The sequence below is a fragment of the Ambystoma mexicanum genome, chromosome 4p (genome assembly GCF_040938575.1).
Source record: "Ambystoma mexicanum isolate Mex_15411 chromosome 4p, UKY_AmexF1_1, whole genome shotgun sequence".
NCBI lineage: Eukaryota > Metazoa > Chordata > Amphibia > Caudata > Ambystomatidae > Ambystoma > Ambystoma mexicanum.
The window spans coordinates 911054300-911079727 of NC_090927.1; the positions used below are offsets into that span (position 1 = coordinate 911054300).

The 25428-nt window shown below is 45.9% G+C and overlaps 1 protein-coding gene across 3 annotated transcripts in view; it reads left to right on the forward strand.

Annotated features, from left to right (window-relative positions):
- The window catches only part of LOC138453539 (gamma-aminobutyric acid receptor subunit rho-1), a 720362-nt gene that overhangs the window by 359200 nt on the left and 335734 nt on the right, over window positions 1-25428 (forward strand). Inside the window, exon 1 of one of the 3 annotated variants that reach the window (XM_069606508.1) lies at window positions 16713-16754. The exons of the other annotated variants lie outside the window; for them this stretch is intronic. Coding sequence (XP_069462609.1) covers window positions 16744-16754 — 11 coding nt within the window. The 5' untranslated portion in view covers window positions 16713-16743. Of the gene's footprint in view, window positions 1-16712; window positions 16755-25428 lie in introns of those variants that run through there. 3 annotated transcript variants of the gene reach the window in all.

Below are 25428 nucleotides of genomic sequence, written 5' to 3' on the forward strand. Positions count from 1 at the left end.
GGCCTTATGGTAGGTCCCTCATGGGCCTAGTTTGAGTTCCAATTCAAGGGGGTTTGTCATCCGAAGGGTGGAACATGTGTCTGGTGAGTTCCTTCCATGCCTCGATTGTCATACTGGAGTCATCCGTGGATCTGGCCACACAGTCCTCCCATGCCACGGTCTCGGCTAGCACCCATCGTTCAGTCTCTTTGTGCCATAGTTTGAACTGAGGGCCCATCGGTTTTTTCCAAGCCATTGCGATAGTTCTTTTGGCCAGTATGCACAATATGTCCATGAGTCTTGTCGCATGCTTGAGTTTGGTTGGTCTGGGGTAGGTTCCCAGGAGGCACTCATCGGGTGTCCAGTTTTATTTGCTCAGGCCTGCTTTTTCGCAGGTTTGTTGAACTATCTCCCACAGAGACCTTGTTCTGGGGCATTCCCATAACATGTGGATCAGATCCGCTTTTTCCCCCATGCACCAGTTGCAGGTCGATTGTGCCTGGGGATTGAAGGTGGCTATGCGGCACAGGGTCAGGTAAGTTCTATGCAGAATGTTTAGCTGAATCTGTCTGAATCTATGATTCCTGGACACCGTTTTGGTGAATGTAAGAGCTCTGTTCCATTCCTCTTCAGACATTTCCCGGCCTATGTCCACCTCCCATTTGCTTTTCATATCCATACTCCGAGGATTTGGTATGTTGATCAGGTGGCCATATATTTGCGAAAATGGGTCCACCGGCCTAAGTTGTACATCAGAGTGAGGAATGGGTCTGTAGCTGGTTCTTCAGGCCACAAGTCCCATTTGCGTCGGGCCACAGCACGGGTTCTTTGATACCATAGAAATTGGCCGGTATGTATGCCCTCCGTCTCCTGCAGCGAGGCGAACTCCCTAAAAGTGCTCTCGTCATACAGGTCTCCCAAGGTGTAGACCCCTTCCCTCTCCCAAAGCCTGGTGTGTTGCAAGTCAGAAAGTGTTGTGCATAAGTCTGCGATCAGGGGAACTTCTGGGGCATAGGGGTTCCGTGAGTTAGTGAGCGTTTCGCCCTGCGCCAAATTTTCCTCCCTTAATCAGCCAAAAAAGGGTAAAGTTCCCAGCAGTTTGGACGGTGCCCAGACCAGCTCTTTCAGATGGAATTGGGGCAGCATGGCCTGTAGCAATGATGTTTCAGATGTGGGTTCATCATCTAGCCATTTGGTCACAAAACTAAGCTGTGCTGCTAGGTAATACCTTTCCAGATTCGGAAGTTGAATACCGCCTTGACTATATGGTAGGGTTAGCAACTGCAACGCTATCCTGTGCCTTCATTTCCCCCATAAGAACTCTCGTAGTATGGTCTTGAGCAGTCGGAAGAAGGGTTTGTGTATATAGTACTGTACATTTTTGAACCCATAAAGGAATCGTGGGAGAACGATCATTTTGATTATCGAAGCTCTGCCCATCATCGAAAGGGGGAGCTTCGCCCAAAACGTCATTGATTTGCGTAGAGCTGGGAGGCTGCCTTTGTGTTGCGTTTGTGCATTAACTCGGGGGTATGCATTATGTACACTCCAAGGTAGCGGAATGACGTATTCTGCCACTAGATCCCCACCTCAGGGAGTGCCTCCAAATTCACTTCTTATATCGCCGATGATGACGCCACGATGACCTATATTCAAGCAGGAACCGTTTTGAATTTACATTCAAATGCTGGCTGTGTGGGCTGTACATTTCCATTGAAAAGTACTTGGGAACATTTAGGTTAAAAGTGCTCCAGATTGTCAGAACTGGCATTGCAGGCTAATAGTTTGTTTTAAACAAAAGGATGAATTTTTAAATCCACAAATGTGGTGTTAAAACCATGCATACAAATGTTACAGCTTATTTAACACGATTTTTTGAGCACCATGGGATTTTGGTCCTTTTGGCAAGCAGAGTGGGGGCATGGACACAGAGTGCGATTTGTTCCTGCCATTCTTGCTCCTGATTGCCCAAACCAAATTGGTTTCTATCAGGATGCAGGGCTCACAAAATCTACTAGCCCACTTGCATTGGCGAGTAGTTTTTATGCAGGGCGAGTACCATTTGCATGATACTGGACCTTGCTAGCGAGTATGGGGATGTTAGAAACTTATTTTTCATTTACTGCTAACATATTTTGTTTGCAGTAAATGGCAAATACGCGTTTCCCTGTGTATGCGTGACAGCATTGCACCAAATATGAAGTGTGCTTAAAGAAATAGCAATCCTTTGCCCCGGAACATGTTCAACAGAAAGATTATCACCTACAGGCTTCTAAAAACAAGATAAGTCTGTGTTCATGGAACACCCAAGGACATGCTCATTTGACTATGCCAGGCGATATAAACCTCAGAGAATATGATCTAGTCTGCTTACAAGAAACTTGGCTAACTGTCACGATGCCTGCACCCAGACATCTGAAGCCGACCAGTCAACCCAAAATCCTAGCACCCATGGGGACCTATAAGGCTCCAAAAGATTGCCTAAGGGCTTCCTGGACTCAGTCCTGGCGCCATTGGCGCCAGGCTCATATGGCCTTTTTCAGGCAAGTCAAATTAACAAGTGGTAAAGCCAGGTACAGCCCACCATGAGGCTGCTTGAAGGGACTCCTTTATTCAGGGGACTATTTCATTGGGTGTGGTACTGGGACTACTTTACCTGAGAACTACTTTTGGGAGGCTATTTAAACCACGCATGGAGAACAGAACACGCTTTGTGTTATTCTGCACTCCTGCAGCGTAACACTCACCGTGCCTGCAGCTCTGGTCCAGTCTTCAGCCAGGCCCAATCTGTCTACTCGATCTGCATCTGCAAAGGAAGAACAGAGAACAGGTTATAGCAAGAACCTTACCTGGATTCACCCCCGCAAGCATTTGGGAGTTTGTACCTGCAAGAGAAGGAACACCAGCGACCGCGCTATTCAAGGAAACATTTCCAGAACAATTAGCATAGCGCAGCGAATTACTCACCGATGCTCCGTTCATCCAGGCGATCCAGCGAGGCACTCTAGAGTAATCACCGCCCGGAACAGCCGCATCTGTGAAAGACAAAAAAAGACAATCAGTGAGTTACTTCTCGCTATAAGACATTCAATCGAGCGCTGCAAAATACTTACCCGAAGCTATATTCGTTTGCGGTCTTGCTAATCACCCTCACACGAGCTTTGTTTCTGAAAGTGCCACACCTGCAGACAAGAAAGAGAGCAACAGGTGAAAAGAGCGAATGAACAATACCGCATTTTAAGACATTATTCTTTCTTCTTAATACTGAAACTTACCTTGGCATTTACATCTCTCTATTGGAGAAAGAGACACCTGCGTGCGCAAATTCTGCAAAAAGGGAAAAACACACCATGAAGACAATAGTGTAAAAGTGAACTAAAGACCATTAGAATTTAAAAACAAGACATAAGATTTACCTCGGAGTCCTTATTGTCAGGAACTCAGCCACGGGATCAGTGAAGCTAACTGAGTACCCAAGTTTCAACGCATCCCTGCATGCAGACGCAGGATGGAGAGCTCATCCTTTTTAACAATCAGATGAGACGCAGTAAGGAGAACATAAGGAGGGTACAGAAGCAGAAGCAGTAGTTAGATCTTCTCCTATTGGTTAGCTAACTTATCATTGTCCAATTCTAGGAAAATCCTCCTTCGTGCCAGACAGACAAAACTCAGAGGGCAGGTGCAGTCGCTCTTCACTTCACTACTAGTCACGTGGTGGAGACCATTGCAGTCCAGTTACATTCTGCGCCCCTGTGGAATCCAGGTGAGCGTAACAGAATGCGAAGCATCCACACAAATTTCTACCCGGGCGTCATGGAAACCACAGAAACTGACCAATTAGCCCAGCTCCTCGAGGAGCTTAGAGCTGAAGTACATTCCGCCCGACAAGAAACTAATGCTCTAGGAAGAGAACTGAATGTGGCCAAAGAGCGTACAGATGACCTTGCCAGACAACTACTTCAATCCCAAGCTGCCCATACATCATTACCTGGACTAGGGGGAGCATCAATCCCAACTCAGTCAAGCAGCCCAGTACAGGTGCTACTACCGGGGGCTATACCTTTAGCCCCGCCAGAACGTTTTACAGGGGACCCTAAAAGGTTTGCAGTTTTTATGAACCAGTGCAGCCTACCCTTTCTATGTAGGCATGGAGCCTTTCCAAATGATCAATCAAAAGTGGCCTTTGTACTATCATACCTCAGTGGCAGTGCAGCAGATTGGTCCATTATACTAGTTAACCAAGATGACCCTCTTCTCCGAGATTTCCAGGGATTTCAACAAAACATGGAGAAATTGTTTGCCAGACACGCTCAAGGTCAAGCGTTGGACAATTAACTTTTATCCCTACGTCAAGGGAACCAGGACCTGTTAACTTACATAGCAACTTTCAATAGGTTGGTGGTAGAAACTGGTTGGCCTGAAGACAAAAGAACTACAATATTTCATCGTGGATTGAGGGGGGAACTAAAAGACGTTTTGACGCAAGTGGTAAACCCACCTCAAGACTGCACTGAATATATAGACCTGGTGGTTCAGTTGGACCACAGACTTCAGAACTGGAAAGCTGATCGAGCTCGATTCGAGAATTGGGTAATGGTGAGCCCAAGAGATACCGCCTCCAAAAGTACGGATGCACCCGAACCCATGCAGATCGGAGGAGTAAGAGGGCCGTTGTCCAAAGCAGAAAGAGAAAAAAGAAAGCAACAGCAACTGTGCCCATATTGCGGATCAGCAGGGCATTTCTTGAGAGATTGTCCGGTGAAACCACCTAAGAGAGCCGTAGGAGCCGCTGACAAAGTCAGTACTGAACCAGAGCCAGAAAACTCCCCCGCCCGACAAGCGTAGAGGTCCGCCTGTCGAGCGAGAAGGACGACTCTCAGACCTCACACCTAGCTTTACCAATGATCCTCATTAGTCACCAGCAACCTACGCGTATGCATACGGTCCGACCATACATTGATAGTGGAGCCATAGGTAACTATATGGATCACGAATTGGCTACAAGGATGAACCTTTCTCTTTGCAAAAAGACCACAACTGATTTAGTCACCACCGTCGACGGAACTGAAATCGCTTCTGGTCCAGTGACTCACTCAACAACGGAAATGACACTGGTGGGTTAAGATGGGCATCGAGAAAGCATTGTGTTTGATTTAATCAAGGCTCCACAGTTCCAAATAATTCTGAGAATGCCATGGTTGGAAACACATAATCCTTGCATAAACTGGCATGAAAGAAGAGTGACCTTCTCGGATTGTGTACATACTTTTTATCCGGAAGAACCCCGGATCAAGAAGATTGCCACGATCATGAGCCCAACGAATCTGCTACCCCAGGATTACCAGGATTTTCAGGATGTATTCCAGAAAGACCAAGCCAACACCTTACCGCCTCATAGACCATACGATTGCCAGATCGATCTCATACCCGGTGCACAATTTCCATGTAGTAGGATCTACGCCTTTACAGAACCCGAAAATCTTCATTTAAGGCAATACTTAGACCATTATTTGGCTAACGGCTTCATTCGCCCATCCAAGTCCCCCGCGGCCTCTTCTTTGTTCTATTGACTATTGCGCGTTAAGCCAAGTATTGGTAAAGAACCGGTACCCCTTTCCCCTAATCCCGGAGTTATTGGACCAAGTAAAAAATGCTCGTATTTACACTAAGTTGGATCTCGAGGGGCGTACCACCTTGTACGCGTGAAAAAAGGAGACGAATGGAAGACCGCTTTTCGTACCAAGTACAGATTATTTGACTATCAGGTGATGCCCTTTGGGCTTTGTAACGCCCCGGCAGTGTTTTTGTATTTTATGAACGATGTCCTTCGTGAACTAATTGATGTCTGTGTCATCGTGTATATTGACGATATCTTGGTATACTCATCTTCTGAATAAGACCATGTGAAACATGTTCGTGCTGTACTCGAAAAGTTACGTCAACATAAATTGTACGCAAAATTGGAAAAATGTTTCTTTCACACTACCGAGATTGAGTTTCTCGGGTTTGTCCTGACCCCAAATGGAGTGCAAATGGATTCCCGGAAAGTAGATGCATCCTCAAGTGGCCCTCACCCACGTCAATAAAAGGGGTACAGAGCATGCTTGGATTTGCAAACTTCTACCGCAGGTTCATTCCTGGCTTTTCACATTTGGTGCATCCCATCACATCACTATTACAGAAAAATAAAAGATTTCAGTGGTCAGAAGAATCAGAAAAAGCCTTCCAAGAACTAAAACAGAAATTCACTTTAGCTCCAGTGTTGAAGCATCCACGGCCAGAGCTCCCGTACGTGGTTGAAACTGATGCATCGAGCTTGGCTATGGGGGCAGTCCTTTCGCAGAAAGATCCTGAAACAGGTCAACTCCATCCAGTAGCATTTTGGTCACGAAAGTTTTCAGCACCTGAACTAAATTATGCCGTCACTGACAAAGAACTTCTAGCCATTAAATCAGCATTCAAGGCCTGGTGGCACTACCTCCTCGGGGCCCGACACACCATTACGGTGATTACGGATCATAGAAACTTACACTACCTAAAGACGGCCAAGGCTCAATCATCTCGTCAACTTAGATGGGCATTATTTTTGCGGAATACGATTTCATAATTACTTACCGACCAGGCTGTCAAAACGGAAAGGCAGACGCTCTATCCTGCATAGGAATGGAAGAAGCATATTCAAAGCCAGAACCAGTGCCCATAATCCCGGGAGGAAGAATTTTAGGAATAACTACTTCACTAACTCTAGATGACATCCGTGTGAAGATTCAACATCTCCTTGACTCCACAGCTTTACAAGATGGGTCAAACAAAAGCACAAACCATTCAGTTATTGATCATTTACCTTACTTCCAAGGAGGTCTTTTTTTTACCTAGTAAGGAACTGCAGAAACAGGTTATTTCCAACTATCATGAGTCCTTGGTGGAAGACCACCCCAGAATTGCAAAAACCGAAGCTAAAAATCAAGAGACTTTTCTGGTGGCCAACTTGGCGAAAAGACATTAAGAAGTTTGTGCTATCTTGTGGCATTTATTCTCAAAACAAGGCCAAGAAGAAGAAACCAGTGGGTTTATTACAACCCTTAGATATTCCTCCTACACTCTGGCATACATTATCTTTTGATTTTATCACAGATCTTCCCCCCTGTAACAGATTCAACACTATTCTAGTAATAGTGGACCTATTTTCCAAGATGGCCCACTTAATTCCATTAAAAGGTTTACCCTCAGCCTCGATTATGGCCAAAGAATTCCTCGAACACATCGTCGGAATACATGGGTCCCTTCAGTTCTAGTGTCCGATTGTGGCAGTCAGTTTATCTCACAATTTTGGAGACAATGTTGCCAATTGGCCCAAATTGATGTAAGACTTTCGACCAGCCACCATCCCCAAACCGATGGTCAAACCGAGAGAACTAACCAAACATTAGAGCAATATCTACGGTGTATGTTACACCAAACGGAAGGCAACTGGAAAGACATTTTATGGATAACTGAGTATGCCTACAACAACTCTTTACACTCCAGCACTGGCCAAAGTCCATTCTACACCATATATGGAAGGCATCCTCGAACTTCTGAACTTGACCCGCCTCAACACTTGGAGATTCCCGTGTAAGCAATTTACACGCTACCATAACACAGGCCTTCCAAAAGGCAACAGAACATTTAAAACAAGCAAAAGAAAGGTACAAGAAAACCACCGATCAATATCGGAGTGCCACCCCAAAATACCAGATCGGAGATCAGGTCAGGCTAGCCTCAAGACACATACCGCTAAGAGGAGCTCACACATTCAATCCCCGATATTTGGGACCTTATACCATTAAATCCATCATCAGCCCAGTGGCAGTCAAATTAGAACTACCTCCGAACATGCGAATACATCCGGTATTTCACGTTTCACTTTTGAAACCAGTGCAACCAGGAACCAGGCTACCAAAACCACCTAGTCCCATCGTAATAGATGGTGAACCAGAATTCGAAGTAAAAAACATTTTAGACTCGAAATTGGTCAAATCAAGGCTCTTCTATCTGGTTGATTGGAAAGGCTATGGGCCACAAGAACGGTCATGGGAACCAAGCAACTATATTCATGCACCACGACTGATAAAATGCTTCCACCTGAACTTCCCAGACAAGCCTGGACCAGCAAGAAGAACCACCTTGGGAGGGGCCTTGGGGGGGAGTGCTGTCACAATGCCTGCCCCCAGACATCTGAAGCTGACCAGTCAACCCAAAATCCTGGCACCCATGGGGACCTATAAGGCTCCAAAAGATTGCATAAGGGCTTCCTGGACTCAGTCCTGGTGCCATTGGCGCCAGGCTCATATGGCCTTTTTCAGGCAAGTCAAATTACCAAGTGGTAAAGCCAGGTACAGCCCACCATGAGGCTGCTTGAAGGGACTACTTTATTCAAGGGACTATTTCATTGGGTGTGGTACTAGGACTACTTTACCTGGGAACTACCTTTGGGAGGCTATTTAAACCACGCCTGGAGAACAGAACACGCTTCGTGTTATTCTGCACTCCTGCAGCGTAACACTCACCGTGCCTGCAGCTCCGGTCCAGTCTTCAGCCACGCCCGATCTGTTTACTCGATCTGCATCTGCAGAGGAAGAACAGACAACAGGTTATAGCAAGAACCTTACCTGGATTCACCCCCGCAAGCATTTGGGAGTTTGTACCTGCAAGGGAAGGAACAACAGCGACCGTGCTATTCAAGGAAACATTTCCAGAACAATTAGCATAGCGCAGTGAATTACTCACCAATGCTCCGTTGATCCAGGCGATCCAGCGAGGCACTCTAGAGTAATCACCACCTGAAACAGCCACATCTGTGAAAGACAAAAAAAGAAAATCGGTGAGTTACTTCTCGCTATAAGACATTCAATCCAGCGCCGCAAAATACTTACCCAAAGCTATATTCGTTTGCGGTCTTGCTAATCACCCTCAAACGAGCTTCGTTTCTGAAAGTGCCACACCTGCAGACAAGAAAGAGAGCAACAGGAGAAAAGAGCGAATGAACAATACCGCATTTTAAGACATTATTCTTTCTTCGTAATACTGAAACTTACCTTTGCATTTACATCGCTCTCTCGGAGAAAGAGACACCTGTCTGTGGCAATTCTGCAAAAAGGGAAAAACACACCAGGAAGACAATAGTGCAAAAGTGAACTAAAGACAATTAGAATTTAAAAGCAAGACATAAGACTTACCTCGGAGTCCTAATTGTCAGGAACTCAGCCACGGGATCAGTGAAGCTAACTGAGTACCCAAGTTTCAACGCACTCCTGCATCCAGACGCAGGATGGAGAGCTCATCCTTCTTAACAATCAGGTGAGACGCAGTAAGGAGAACATAAGGAGGGTACAGAAGCAGAAGCAGTAGTTAGATCTTCTCCTATTGGTTAGCTAACTTACCATTGTCCTATTCTAGGAAAATCCTCCTTCGTGCCAGACAGACAAAACTCAGAGGGCAGGTGCAGTCGCTCGTCACTTCACTACGAGTCACGCTGGTGGAGACCGTTGAAGTCCAGTTTCGTTCGGCGCCCCTGTGGAATCCAGGTGAGCATAACACTTATTCAACAACCGACCCTCGAAGGTTACGAAACAATCCTGGTACCCGCAAAAAAGCGTCCTTTAGGACGGCCCTCATCAGGCCTCTTGATAGCCTGCAGGCATGGATGCAGTATCTTAGTGGAAAGAATACTCTTCTGTAATTAAGCTCTCCTAATGATTAAGGCGAAATGGTCACATTTAGACCAAAGCAAGAACAGGTTTCTTCAAACAAAAATCATTATTGCAAACAAATACTGGAACACGGCCTCCACGGACTCTTCATCTTATATTGAAATGATAGAAGGGGCAGTTGACGAGGCCATGGCTGTGCACTTGGCATCACACCTTCTGATATGCGGAGACTTGAATGCCTTATGTGCATCCCACTCTTCTCGTCTTAATTTCCACCTTAACTCATCGCCTGCCAACCATCGTGGCCTATTATGGATGCAGTTAATGAAGTCAAGAGACTTACACAACTTAGATGAGGTTTTCCCTGACCTACAAAGACCTCCTTCGTGGGAGCGAGATACCTCCTAAGCCGCTATCGATTATATATTCGTCTCAAGATCTCTTCTGCAAGTAACTACTGCCTTTGAGGTCACACGAGTCAAAGCGAGCAACCACAACCCGCTGTCTATGACATGGCCCGAATCACCCATGCCAATGCTAATGGCGAGCATTAAGCTAGAAAGCGACTCCCGAGGGACTAGGTTAAAATTGAAGGCCGGCTCAATCAGAGACTTGGAGACCAGATATAACGTGATGTCTTACACTGATCGAATACAACAAGTCAACTAGATCCCGCTTTTGACAGTGTACAAAAAAGCCCCCACTTGCAAACATAGACCAAGTGTGCAAACCATTCACACCTATGACAAAATGTTAGTAGCAAAAAGACGAGAGCTGAGAAGAATTAAACGGAAGGCAAAAACATTGCCAGCATCGTCTATTGAAGCTGTTGCAGCAACAAAAAACTATAAACACTGGCTCAAAAACTACCGACTTGCCCTCTACCAACAAGATGCCGAACACATCTTAACAGCAATAAGTGGCCACAAAGCTCGAGACTTCTGGACTCTCTTAAAAACTACATCACCAGCAGCAGAAAACTCAATGCTAACCTGTATAAGTGAACAAACTTGGACATTATTCTTTAAGAACCTGTTTCAGCGGCTTCCACCTACATCACTCCAACTCCAACTAAAGTGACCACACACTGGGTAAAGCTAGACAATCAAGAAGAGATCGAAGACCGGATTAAAACCTTAAATAACTCTAGAGCCTCGGGTCCTGATGGAGTGACAAATGTTGACTTGAAATCCTGTCCAAAAGAATGGTCAAGGCTTCTCAGCAAAATCTTTGAAAGATGTGCAGAGCTAAAATCGATTCCACCCTCATGGAAATCTGCATTGGTTGTGCCGATTTTTAAGAAAGGAGATAAGAGTGACCCGGCGAACTACAGGCCAATTGCTTTGTTGGATTCGATAGGGAAGGTTTTTGGCACGCTGTTACTAGACAAATTTAAAGCCTGGGCTAAAAAAGCTCCATGTGATGACCATTTTCAAACAGGTTTTAAGAAGAACATGGGAACAGCAGCCAACATCCTCTTATTGAATGTCTTAAAGAATAAGGTGTTAGAGGGAGGGCCTTGAATCTTCATCGCCTTCATAGATCTAACACAGGCATTCGACAAAGTAGATAGAGCCTGCCTCTGGAACAAACTTTTTTTTTTTAATAACATAGTTTATTGAAGGTTTTTGAACATTCATACAACATACCAACTGTTTCCCCCCAACCTCCGTCTCCCTTTGCCGGGTCGTCGATCTGTTCGTCTCTTGCCACTCTGTACATCACCTGTCCAGTAATATGTTCTTTGCCATGTCTATGTTGTGCTCCTGCGCTTCCCGCGCTCCCACCCCTCAGACCAATCTCAGGTCACACGTTCTTCCAACTTTCCCCAGATTTTAGTGGCCTTTGCCGGGCATCCCGAGCTGTATAAATTCTGAGTTCTTTCGCCGCGCAGATGTCCATTTCGTTTGACCACTGAGCCGCTGTCGGGCATTCCGGGGCTCCCCATTTCTGTGCAATGTCACGTTTTATCAGGCCCATTGCTGTGGAGAGAAGAATGCCCTCCCATTTGTTTGAGATGTTCTCATCTGGGGCCCCCAGTAACATTATTGAGGGTCTCAGTTCTATCGTGCGACCAAGTGCTCTTGCCAAAATTTGTAAGCATTGTGTCCAGAATGTTCTGATTTTAGGGCAGTCCCAAAGGAGATGGATGAAGGTGCTCTCTTCCCCCCGGCATTTCAAACAGTTTGGATCTGTTGCCCTCCCCCAACCAAAAAGGGCCACTCGGGGGTAGTATAACCTGTGTAGTATCTTAAGCTGTACCAGTCTTATTCTGGAGTCTATAGAGATTTCACGTGGATGCATGAGAACCTGGATCCAGTCCTCAGGCTCAATGTCCCCGACATCCCGCTCCCATCTGGCTTTGAGGCTGGTCAGCTCTGGAGTGGCGAATGCATTAATAGCTTTATATAGGGTGGTGGTTACCTTGGTGGGGATGTGTTGTGGAAGTAAGTTGCTTTCCAGGGGCGTGTAGTCTGGGGTGTCAGCAAGTGCTTGCCTGTAGCCACTAAGTGCGTGTGATAATTGTGTGTAATGGTAGTGTTCTGCTGCCGAAATACCATATTCCTGCTGGAGCATTTCAAACGAAAGAATAGAGCCGTTAAGATATTTCCTATCGTGGTTATTCCGGCCCTCACCCACCGGGTCCAGGCGGGCAGCTTCCACACTTCCGTCAGCATGTGGTTATTCCATAATGGTTGTGCCATGGTAATCTTATTCCCCCAGCCTATATGCTTGTGTGCCTGCCGCCAGACGATCGCGATGTGAGAGGACATTGTCTGTGCGGGGGGTCTGGATAGGCGTTGATACATCGTTGCAAGTGGTGGGGTATCTTGCCTGAAGGGTAGTTCTGCTCTGATGTGTGGTAGGTCACGGTCCCCATGGAGGAGGTCATTGACTATGTTTAGTTGACTGGCCCAGTAGTAGGACTTCAGGTGTGGGACACCAATACCCCCCTCCCAGATCGATCGCTGAAGCGTGGTCAGAGCAATTTGAGGTTGCCCCCCCTTCCATGTCAATTCCCTGAGGAGGCGTTCCACCCGGACAAATTCCGAGTTTGGTATGGCCAGTGGGGCGTTCTGCAGTACATAGAGAAACCGTGGAAGTGCCATCATTTTGAAGAGGGCCGCCCTTCCAATGAGTGTGAGGGGGAGGTGCATCCAATGTCGTACATCCCCTGCGAAGCGGGCCGTCAGTGGGTGCAGGTTGTGACGCACATAGTCTGAGAGAACCCCGGAGACCCATATGCCCAGATAGCGGAAGCCTTCTCTTTCTATTCGGTATGGGGAGTCCCAGGGGATTGCCAGATCATCTCCTTTTACTGGGAAGAGAACTGATTTCCCCCAGTTTACTCTAAGGCCACTGAAGTCTCCATAGGTCTTTAACATTTGGGTTATGATTGGGCATGCTTGGTCTGGGTTACTCAGGTAGAGTAATAGGTCGTCCGCATACAGGGAAATCTTATCCTCCCGTCCATTAGGCCAACGGAATCCGGACCACGTGGCGACCTGTCGGAGCCATCGGGCCAGTGGCTCGATTGCTAGGGCAAAGAGGAGGGGAGACCGAGGACAGTCCTGCCGGGTGCCTCTGCCCAGCGGAAAGGTCCCGGAGGTCCAGCCGTTCACCCTAACTGTAGCTAGTGGGGTTTCGTATAGGAGTTGAATCCAGCTAAGGAACGTTTCGCTGATGCCCATGCGCCTCATTGTTGCCCAGAGGCGAGCCCACACCACCAAATCGAACGCTTTCTCGAAATCAATTGCGAGGAGTGCGAGTGGAGTGTTAAGGGTTGGGGCCTCTTCCAAAAGCAGCTGTAATCGGCCTAGGTTCATTCTGGTCGATCTTTGCGGCATGAAGCCGCATTGATCTTGATGGACCAGTGAGGATATTACCCCTTGGAGCCTGTTGGCCAGTACTTTGGCAAGGATTTTAGTTTCGCTGTTGAGAAGCGATATCGGTCTATACGATGTGCACTGATCAGGGGGTTTGCCTTTTTTGGGAATGACCACTATGTTGGCCGTTCATTGATCCGATGGGAGGGTGCCCTGTTCTTTAGCGGCGAGGAATAGATCCCGGAGGGGGGTGGCCATCTTATTGCTGCCCAATTTCTTCCAGGTCTCGGCCGGGAAGCCGTTCGGGCCGGGTGTCTTCCCAGATTGTAGCTCGGTCATGGCTTCCGCTATTTCGGTTTCATCTAATCCCCTGTCTAAGTGAGTTTTCTGCAATTCCGATAATTGCAGAAGCACGATCTCATCCAGGAGGGAAGCGTCTGTGGGGACCGTTGGGGCGGCGTAAAGTGTACTATAGAATTTGGCGAAGGCCTCCGCTATTTCTGGGTCTGTTTGGGCCGGCCAATTCGGGCCGTCGGTGATCTGTCTGACATGTCTGTGCCCCTCCTCCCGTCTTTCCAGCCATGCCAATATTTTGCCGGCTTTGTCCCCTTGCTCATAAATTCTAGCATTTGATTCCCAATGCGCCTGCCGTGCGTTATCAAGCGCCGTGTTATGGAGGGATGCTCTAGCCTTCAGGAGGGAGTGGTGCATTTCCGGGGAAGCTTTAGATATATATCTGGTTTCCGATTTCTTTACTTCCTCCTCTGCATTCGTCACCCTCCTGTGATGTTCTCTCTTTTGGTTACAGATCCAGGCTGTCATTTCCCCCCTAAGTACTGTTCTATGTGCCCCACATAATATCACAGGGTCCTCTACCGAGCTTGTATTGATCTCAAATAATTCATTGGATTTGTCCGTGATGTGCTCCACGAACTCGGGGAGGCCCAGGTAGTAGCCATTTAGCCGCCATGTTTTGGGCGGCAAGGGACGATCCGTACGGAGCGTCACCTCCAGGTGAGAGTGGTCTGATATGCCCGGGGAAGGAAATTTTCCCAATATAACCCTATATGCTTTTGGGGCCGGGAGGAAGAGGTAATCCAACCTGGATAAGGATGCATGGACCCCCGAGTGGAAGGAAAATCCCTGGTCTGTAGGGTGGAGTTCTCTCCACACGTCACTCAGACCAAGCGCTGATGTGAAGGTCGCCAGTCGCGTGGGACGGTCTGGGTTCCGGCTGCGGATGTGGGTCCGGTCAAGTGTGTTGCACATAACATCGTTAAAGTCCCCCCCCACAATCCACACCTCTGCTTGCTGTTGTGCCATCAGGGCGGTCACCTCCCTCAGGAGACCCTCCCCCAACCCCGGTGGGGAATATATCGCTAGAATGGCCACTGTCTCTCCCCTCAGCGCGCCCCGGATCATCACAAAATGGCCCGAGGGGTCCTGTACCACAGCAGATAGATCAAACGGGAGTCGCTTATGTAAAAGGATCAGGGCGCTCCGGGAGCCCATTGTGTACCCTGCATGGTATGCTAGTCGGTAATTAGTTCTGCGAAAGAACTGGCAGGTGGAACACGCTAAGTGGGTCTCGGTTAGGAGGGCTATGTCGGGAGAGCGTCTGTTAAGGAATTGCGTGACTAATTGGCATTTGATACTTGAGCCCATGCCGTTTACGTTCCAAGTAATGATTTTGAGTGACCGGTGGCGTTCTTTGGGTGTCGTTGGGGCTAGTGCATTTCCATAAGTGAGGTCATCTTGGCGCTGGGTGGTCATTGCTGTCTAGAGATCTGGAAGGTTGTGCCAGATGGGTGCATGGTGCATTTGGCCGTGGAGATGTGGCGTATGTGTGAGGTGGAGGCGTTGGCATCGGACATTGTGTGTTCGGTGGCATCTTGATCCGTGTGGATATAGTGTGATTTCCCGGAAAGTAACTAACGTAGAACTGTATCCCTTCCCCACTCCCCATACTCCTCCCCAACATGAAGTATCTGTCGCCAAAACTCTACTGTCGCTCAAAACAGTGTCGCCAGATTAACTTAATGTGAACTGTGGTCACCTTCCCACCAACTTACTACTCGATTATGGGTCTGGTAACTCAGATCAGGGGTGCGGTGACTGCCGATGGCATGGTGTGTTAGCGATGTTCACCGTGTGGCTCTCTGATCAAATGTGTCGGAGCGACGGCATCCCATCACTGTTGTCGTCCCGGGAGGAGTGTTGCATTGCAAATGGTTGCCAAGAAAGGGATCGATCGTTGAGGGTACTGATGGTACCGTGAGTTCCCCTCTCTGGCCAACATGACTGTTCCAGGAACCTTGTCAGGGATCGCGGTCTTCGTCCGGGTCCGCTGGGATCTCCAGTATGGGTCGTTGGGCGGGTCCCTCTCCCTGTGGTCGGGGTCTTGGTCTACCTCTGCGGTTTTGAACGGGTGCGGTCCAGTCCCCTACGATGTGGGTCTCTGCCCATTTCCAGGCTTCCTGAGGATCGGTGAAGTGGACGCTTTTACCTTCATGCTGGATCTTTAACTGGGCCGGGAACAGCAGCCCATATCTCACATTCAAGAGTTCTTACACAATCCGTAGGGTCAGACAACACTTCCAAAAACATATCTTGATCTCGTAATTGTCGTTCCACTTCAGCTTTGTACTTCAGTCGATCCATTATAACAAGGGTGCCGCCTTTGTCTCCTGGCTTCATTATAATAACCTAATTTTGCCATAATTTGTCCAATGCTTCTTTTTCACGTTTAGATATAAACTCACTAATGGTTAAGTCCGTATAAAACTTTAAAAAACATACTTATCCCTCAGCGAAATAATTTTTGACACCATATGACTATGGCTAGAGTCTTGCGGCCGAGTTAAAACACAATGAGAATGTTGGCACTATCGAATCACGTGACCAAGTAGTTTACCAATAGCATCGGAGCAATGTAATCATGTGACCGCAGTGTGGTGACTAAACTATGTATTGGTATATAATTATAGTCAGGCTAAACAATTTCAGTTTTTAGCGAGACTGACTTCTCATAGCATAGTACACTAGAGAATAGGGTTGACAATACTTACCAGCCTGTGATTGTGGGCTTGAACATTGCAACGGAGCGCACGCACAAATCAGAATCGTGCGCTCACGGGATCAGTAGACGATCACGTGATCACTCACGGTAGTAGATTTAAACGCGATGCGGGACGGGAAGCTGTATTAGCAGACGCCTTCCTGTTCCCATATCGCGTTTAAAATAAATGGCAGAGAGGTAGGTAGAAATCTCTGAAGAGGTTATGCTGGGGAAATGCTAGACTGCACTTTTTGAACTGTACATTCACGCTCGCCGGAACACCTGAATAGAGTAAGTGTTTAGTTATGCTTTTCCAGATCGGGCACATAATTCAAACAGCCCTTTGGGACCAAATTTTGCGGATGCCATTAAATGGACAAGTTATTGGTGGCAATACAGGAAGAAGTTATCCTTGTAAAACACCCATTTTTCAAGCCTGAAAATAGAAGACTCACCTTTGTCCATAAAGGTTAGGCAAATAAAACGGTTGCCATGATAAGTGCATAGGTGTTTACTTGGATAAGTGTATATTGTAGTGATTCGGTTTTTTAACATTTTTTGACAGTAAAGAAATACAATCAATATCTACACCTGAAGAAGGGGCCAGGGAACCCCGAAACAAATGGTGCTATGTTCTGATTGTATTAACAGATTGTAATGCAATACAATGTAGTTGAAAGATACAGAGATTTACTGTGCTTTATTTATCATTTGGATCTTTGGTTTGCTTCTGAAAATTATTACTTTTTTTTAATTTACTTTCTTTGTATAAACCTACTGAACAAATAGAATAATCAGTGAATGATGAAATTCTCCATGTTTGTTTGATCTTGTTGTTGAAATTATATTAAATTGACTATCAAATATAGTCTATTCACAGTGAAAATATCTTGTATTTGACCTTATTACATAATAGACTTTGCAAATGTTATTGATTTAACTCGAAGTGTGTACGAAGAGAACTTTTTCTCGTTTAGAGTGACCAGGATTTCACCTCAGTGGTTTCTGAAGCAACAGAAGTATTTTTGTCTTGAGCTCTTTTGTCTAGAGTAGCAAGAGCTTATCCTGGAGCACCGGAGCATTATTTACTATTAACGACATTTATATTGACCATGTTACACTCCTTTTTTTCGCATTACTTCGACACAAGCCACGTTAAGAATTGACTTTACTGTAACATAAAGACAGTAGTGGGCCTCATTATGAGGTAGGTGGTAAGGGATTACCGGCACCGGTAAGGACACAGGTGCCAGTAATCCCTTACCACCCTATTCCGAGGTCCCTTAGCGGGTCCCTTCCTTAACGCCTGATTTTACCAGTTGTTAAGGACGGGACCCGTTAAGGGACTTCAGAGCTAATAACGGTACTGCAAATTGCGGTACCGTTATTAGCTCCATCCCCATTCCCATTGAGCCCTATGGGGGCTTGAATGGGAATAGGGAATGGTTCCCGGAATGGGGACTTACTGGGTCCTCCAAGGTTGGAATGAGACCCTATTTCAGGAACCCGACCCGGCATGCGGTAAGAGGGTTGCCATGGTGCTAATAGCACCATGGCTACCTCCTACCTCGTAATGAGGCCCAGTGTCTGATTGATTGACAGTATCTTCTAATTTTGTAAAAATCTATTTTTGATTAAATACAAATAAAAATAAAAAGTGTGCTAATGGCGACATGCACCATTTTACAAAAAGCACTGGTAAATATTTTGTCACCAGTCACTTTGGGGCAAGTGCATTTCTCTTAGGTTGAGTATGTAAACTAAGGAACCCCTGTCTCGCTGCAGGTCTAGTGGGATTTTTAAGAATTTGCAAGGCTTGGGATGACATTTCAATACTAGTGCAAAGTCTTTGGATTCATATGGCATCCGCCTTCTTAGCAGGCAGATTCCATAGGAATCCATTGTAAATACCTCCCGCCACAGCGCACATTGTTGGAAGCAGTTACACTTATTTGCACTGTGATGTGCAAAAAAAGCAGGTCAATCTGGTTTTGACAGGTTTTACATGCATGTTGCACACTTCATAGTGGAAATGTGCAAAACGAGTTGCAGGGAACCAAAGTACACATCAGCGGCCTCATTGTCGGGCCCTTCTGTGCAATTTAGAGTTTTTAGAACATGATCCCCATAGAACTCTCATGTCTGGAATTATAGAGACAGTTTTCCATTACAGACGTTCCTGGCATACACAACTCTCGTAACTGACTGACTTAAAAAATAGGCTCTTGGAGTTTTTTTTTATTATAATCACTGGAACTCACACATTGGCAGGCATGAGAACAGAGCCGTTGTGCAGTGATCGTGCAGCACAATCATGCACTCCACAGCTAGCGGTGCGCACTCTTGTGAGCCTTTCCATTAGCATGCTTTGCGAAGTTTACTGCAACACTTTACTAACTTCATGAAGTAGCAAATATTAACAATAGGCACCATTAACTATCCCCGAATTGGATTTTGCAGTTATTTAGGTAAACAAATGTGATTATTGAATTGTGCCTTTCTTTACCTCCACAAACCGCTGTAAGCAAAAATCTAAATCAAATCCTGCGAGCGTATAACATATTGGACCAAGAATTGGATGTGGAGACATAGTCTTGAAAACACTATTTGCTGAAATAATTTCTCACTAACTAATTACTTCCAAGGCCAAAAAGGATTATAGAGATGAGTATGCCATGTAATGTGCCAAGCAGGCCAGTCTATTTTCTTTCTTGACTGACCTGAGACTGATGTTTGACTACATCCTTTGGTTTTCTGCATGATCATTGCACCCTTTTGATACTAAAACAAATTTGGTTAACAATTAGATGTATTAAAACTACTGCGTTCATTTTTTGTGGGATTTGTTTGCACATTTTGGGCGGAATGGAAATGCTCAAATGGTATGCAAATATGGCTGTGCATGTTTTCTTTTCTACTAAATGTACTTTAGTAGTATACAAGTAAAGCAAATGGGATTATGCATGCTAAACTTCACAAATATAGCTATGGTTATCAGAGTGTCTTTTTGCGCACTTCACAGAGATGAATTAGCAGGAAATTTAATGTGATTAATCAATAATGAAGGCAAAAAGCTTGGATGGCAAAGTAGCAATAAAAAAACAGGAAGCATTTCAACTTCCGGTAGTCCCGAAGCACGAACTTTGCGCATTTATGCTGGCAGAAAAAACATTGCACACTCCCCTATCTACAGCATCAAGATGCACTCTTGCGGTGCCAAGACCAAAGGTCAATTTGTATCCTATTATTTTAGCTAACAGCATTCCGCATGTGGCAATATCTAACCATTATGTAAAATAGTGAACAGGAAACTACATGTCCCAGAATTCAAACTGTGTTGGGTGTAAAAGTCATAATTGGCTAATGGCATCATGACAAGTAGCAGGTATAGAATGAGGGAAATGTTTAAGATAGTTGCTGAACATCTGGATGTGGGAAATGAGAGGGGCTTGGTCTTCTCAGCTGAAAAAGATGTGTCCTTGGAATTGTGCCTGCTCAGGTTCCAAATTTGGATGGCTACCCTAGGTGTAATGAAAGGGCTACTACTCTTGTTGTGGGTGGTTTTCAAATGTAGGGTGCTTTCTACTATGGTGGGGATGCTCCTGTTGTGAGTGCTGACTGCTGTCCCTGCTCTAGGGGGGAGTTAGAGGTGTTAAAGGAGGTTACTCCCGGTACATGTGACTGGTCAGGTTAAAATTAGGGATGCAGTGATATAAAGGCATGCTTAAGATCTCCTGTTGTAGATAACATTTCTTGCTGCCAGAGGCCATGTTCCTCTACAAGGCTAAAATGCGTGTGTTTGGATGGAAACTACGCTGTAAACCTAAGAGATGTTGACTCTAACCAAGGCAGGTGGGAGTAGAGCCCTGCCATATTCTAGCACTATAGCACTGCCATCCTCCTATTAAGAATTCCATGTGTTCCCAGCCAACAAGTAAACCTCTCTCAGAAAGTAATATTCGTGGACTGTCCGGGGGCTTTTGCTGCCGTGCATACTGCAGGACATTCTAACCCGTGACCTCCAGGCTGGACAGAGATCAATGTAGCAGATGATCAGCTTCCTACAGCAATTGGACCTTTTGACCTACAGGTTGTACACATACCAATACAGGCGACAGATTAAGCAGCTATATTAATGGATTAGGACTCTGTGTGTGCAGGTTTCAAACACACAAGTCTTGTGAACAGTTGCATTGCGATAATGGGATGTGCATCAAAGACCACGGAGGAACGGCTGTAAAAAAAACTGCTGTCTGAACAAGCGAAGAGCGCACATTCTCCCATAATTGACACTGTGGAATCCAAATCGAAGTCTAAAAAGATTACTTTACAGACCATTGTAATACCAACACAATAAAAGAAATGAACAAAAGTGGACCAAGCACGAAGGAAAGACATTTCTAGTATTTTTTAGACACAGAAATTTAAGCATCTTTGAGGGAATGCGAAAATGTCCAGTAAGTTGCTTAAAAACAACTATGCAAAAAATTCAACGCTCCAACGCGGTCTTGCTGAGGACGCATAAACTTGGTGGCCATATTGAAAAAGAGCATTGTTCCACTTTTCAATAGACGTTCACCTCCAAAGTATTCTTAATTACATACAAAAAGTGTGTGCTTGCAATTTCAAATAAGATTGTAACCATGAATGTATACGGTTTCACATTTTTGTATTTAAGATATTTTGCGTTTCACTAAAATGAATCCCCTTTCTCAAGGTTCTTTGTGCTAAATATGCCTTTTAATCTTAACGTAAGTCTGCCCTCCCCAACTGGGATTGTTAATATCTTAAAAGTACATTTTGGAAAAAGGAAGAGTGCCATGAAAGGCAAAAGAAATCAAATGGTTGGGGATATCGCAATAAAATGGAACGGAGGCAGGCAAGTGAGTGAATGTCAAAAATAAGCCAGAATACCAGCCATGAAAGTGAATTTTTAAGGAAAGTCCTATTGCTTGCATGTTTTTATCATTGTCCAGTTATATTGAAAAGGTTAGGTTAAGCGGACTATTGGCTAACCAAGCTGGTTGTTAATGAGATATCTTAGAAGGAAATATTAGAAATCGAATAAGCAATATTAACATTAGAAAGTAAAGCAGTTATTTACTTTATTTCGGCCGTAAGGCCATAAAAGTACACACAAACAACATCAAATAAAAACAACATCCATATAATAGCTTACTAATTACATCCTCGGAGACCCGATGCCCAGCTGTTGATCATCAAAAACATGTCTCATTTAGGTTCTCCTCCAGACTACTGTGAGCTCCCAAACCCCTGTCCAGCAAGGTCTGCACCCCAACCTTTTTCCGTTTGGCACTATGTTTGCAATGGATAACACAAGATGTTGGGTCCTGCTTTCAGGGGCAGGATCATTGTTGAACTGGGTATTGGTGCTGATTTCGATCAAGCTTTTAGCTCCTAAACGGCATCTTGCATTAATTGCTAAGATACCATAGGCCACTCTCTGGTCCCAAAAGTCAATCTACAGAAAATCAATGGCACCCACCCCCTGATAAGGCTGTCTGCTGCAATTTGCGATATCTTCCGAATGACAGAATAGCAACCACACACTTCCCTAAACCAGTGCGTGCATTTATTAAAAAGGGATTCCCTAGTTTTCTGGAGGTTCAGGGCCAGTTTGGGTACCTTGTGGAGGACTACTGTGCCCCCCATGACCCTATCCGCACCTTATGGGTCATCACACGCTGCCCATGGTATGGTCTATGGCCCCTGGGACAGGCACCAATCCAGAGCTGGGTTTGGTGCTGCAAGGACAGAACTACCGACGGGCTTCCCAGTCATTAGGTCAATGCTGGGCAGTCAGTCAGGATATCTAATTTTGTAGTGCGAGGGTTCGCGAACATGTTGTGATAACAAGGAGACCAGCATGATTTAAGACCTGGGACACCTTCTTGGCCTGTGCACTATTGGGATCATTGATCTCTTCAAAAGCACCAGTGGGCAGTGTGCCATTGTTACTTGGATGCCTCTTTTTTGCAGAAACCACACGGTTATACTAGGCAGTTCCCTCTCGACATTTAGGGGCCCCCATAATTTCCGCTGTTGTGGATTGTGGCTCTCCCCTGGCTCCCACTCTCCCATGTGCTTCCATAAAGACAAGGAACAACCTCTTGAGGTCCGTTAGCTTGGTCAGGACTTGGCTACATCAGCATGTGTTGGGCGCAGGGCCCCCATTGTCACCTGGGATAGTAATATGCGGTAAAAGTGTTATGTGGACTGGATACAGAGCAGGGAGTAGGGATCAATGGGGGACACGGGAAGAAGCCGCTTCCCGAACATGTGTCTGGGACACTCTTATTTAGAGCTGGGCTTATAGCGGGAGGGGCTAATGTGCATTGGAGCACATCCATGTGCTTCAATACCTTTGGCTTCCGTTGACTCCAGGGGTGTAATGGGGCTTGTAGGGCCTGGGGGTGTTGCCAGTGTTCTAGGGTCGTGTTGAATGTCCTGCAAGATGAGAGTCTCACAGTCCCTGGTGACACTCGTAGGGTTCAGACTTATCTTTGATGCCCTACCCTTCTGCCAATATAATGGGTCATTATTTGCAGTGTTTTGGCCTGCCGACATCTTCATGGGCACGGTTCCTAGATTATCCTGTCCCAAGTCCATTCCTGTTGGCCCGCTGTTCAGGATGCTGAAACTGGATGGCTAATGCTTATTGACAGTCACTGCCTCAGTGATGGGAAAAGCCGAGGCTGCTCCCTTGCTGTCCTCTGGTACCTCACATGTGAATTTGATGCCCATGCAACGCCAAACCGGCCCTAGGGCAAGTCCTCCATTTTTCCAGTGTCAACTATGGCGTTGCAGTTATTATTATCCCGATACCCAAGACAATGGGTGGGCAATATGCCAGTTCTGCCAGTATGCAGATGCTCGTGTATGCTATTCACCGGGTCTTTAAACCCCCGGGTACTTTGGCCTGTTCCGAGAAACTGATTAATTTCCTTAATAAGAGTGTAGGCTTCTGCTGAGATTCTTGTGGGGCTGCAGTGTAGTTTTTCCCCAACAGCTACGCCTGCGCCCATTGTGGGTAATCCCGCTCCCAACTGCTGCTTGACCGTTCGTTTCTTGAGTTTCAGTGGCTCTTGCTCCGGGTCTTGCATGATGGAGTAGGTGAAATATAATTGATGCAGTGAAATGTGATAGTTTCTTAGTCCAAGCAATCCCTGGCGCAAATGCATAAAAAGTCCCAATGGCCCCAATGCCTCACAGCTTCTCACCTGTTCAAGGTCAGGTACAGATACCTCCTCGACCGCTTCTCACAGCGAACATGCTCTCTGGAATTTCTGTGTCCTTGCAGGGCTTGCGACCACCTTACTCCTGCGGTGCCCAAACACTCCTGCATGAGCCAAACACCTGCGCCCTTTCCCCGCGGGCTGGCTGTATTTCAGCGGGAGGGGACATGGCCTGCACCATCCTCTGCAAGTGGTGTGACAGCTTCCCCCGGCGTGGCCAGCAGCAGAGGAGCACATACGGGCCAAACACCTGTGCCCTTTTCCCACGGGCTTCACTCTGCGGGGCGGGTGGGTGTATTTAAGCAGGAGGGGGCGTGGCCTGCACTTTCCTCTGCAGGTTGAGTGACAGCTTCCCCTGCGTGGCGTGCAGCAGTGGAATAAATGCGGACCAAACACTTGCGCCCGTAGAAAGTAAATGTCACTCTTAGGAAAGACCACTGCCATATCATGTATCTCAGAACTTCTAATTGACACAAGGGACCCTGTATACCCCTCAAGCTCTGAGAGAATGCCATAGTTCTTCCTAGCAACCTCTTCAAATGAGATTATGCTTCTTCTTGAGACAGGCAGCAGTAAACGGTTCACTCTCTGCCCATTGTTTTAAAAGTATACCTTTTCTGATGGGACTAGGCAGAAGCACAAAAGGGGTCTTGAGTTGAACGGAGTGGCACAGGGGATTTTCCCCAAAACCAAACACACAATTTCATAATAAAATATATATACTTGGACTCAATATCTTATTTTAGAAAACACAAAATAATACTAGTAGATATTTTTACCTTCTTTTAAAATGTCTTCCTTTTTCATTGATAATACTTAAAAGTAAAATGTGTTATTTTTATTGCTTCATTTTAACCTCTTAATTTTCAGGTCAGATTGTTATTACCGGGATATTTTTTTACAAAGAACTCATAAATATTCACCAGTCCGATTGCATGGCGCACCCAATGTGAGTATCAGAGCTGGAAATTCATATACAAACGCTCTGGGGGACAGTTTGGTAGTAATATCCAACTCAGTGTCTGAAGCCATTCGACCCAGCCAGCTGCCCCCACCGCAGACCTTCGGTTATATTTATTTTCTTGCTATGAATATAAAACCTCAGTTAATCTATGCATGTATTTGTGAAAGTGTGTTTGTATGTTTGAGGTTGGCTCCAGCCCATGACAGTTGGTGGGATGAAATGTTGGCCTGAGGTCAGTTTACCAATCTGGGGTGTACTCGCGATAGTGAAATCTGACCAACTACACCAGGCGGGGTTCCAACCATGTGTTTTCAGTATAGGTAATTTCGGAAAATTGCTGATTTTGTGACTATTCTAAAAATAGGAAGTTAGGACACTAGGTCGGCATACCAGTCTGGAGTGTACTGGCGATAGTGAATTTTGACCAACCCCACCCATTGGCCTTGAACAATGGTGGAGCGGTGTCTGGCCCTGTGCTATCAGTATAGGCAATTTCGAAAGATTGCCGATTTTGTTATTTTTCAAAAATAGGAAGTTATGGCACAATAAAACATACACAAGGCTATAGCAGACCCCCATGTACATACCCGGCAACACCGGGTGGTACCACTAGTACGATGATAATCTGTCACACTTTCCACGTATGCTCTGT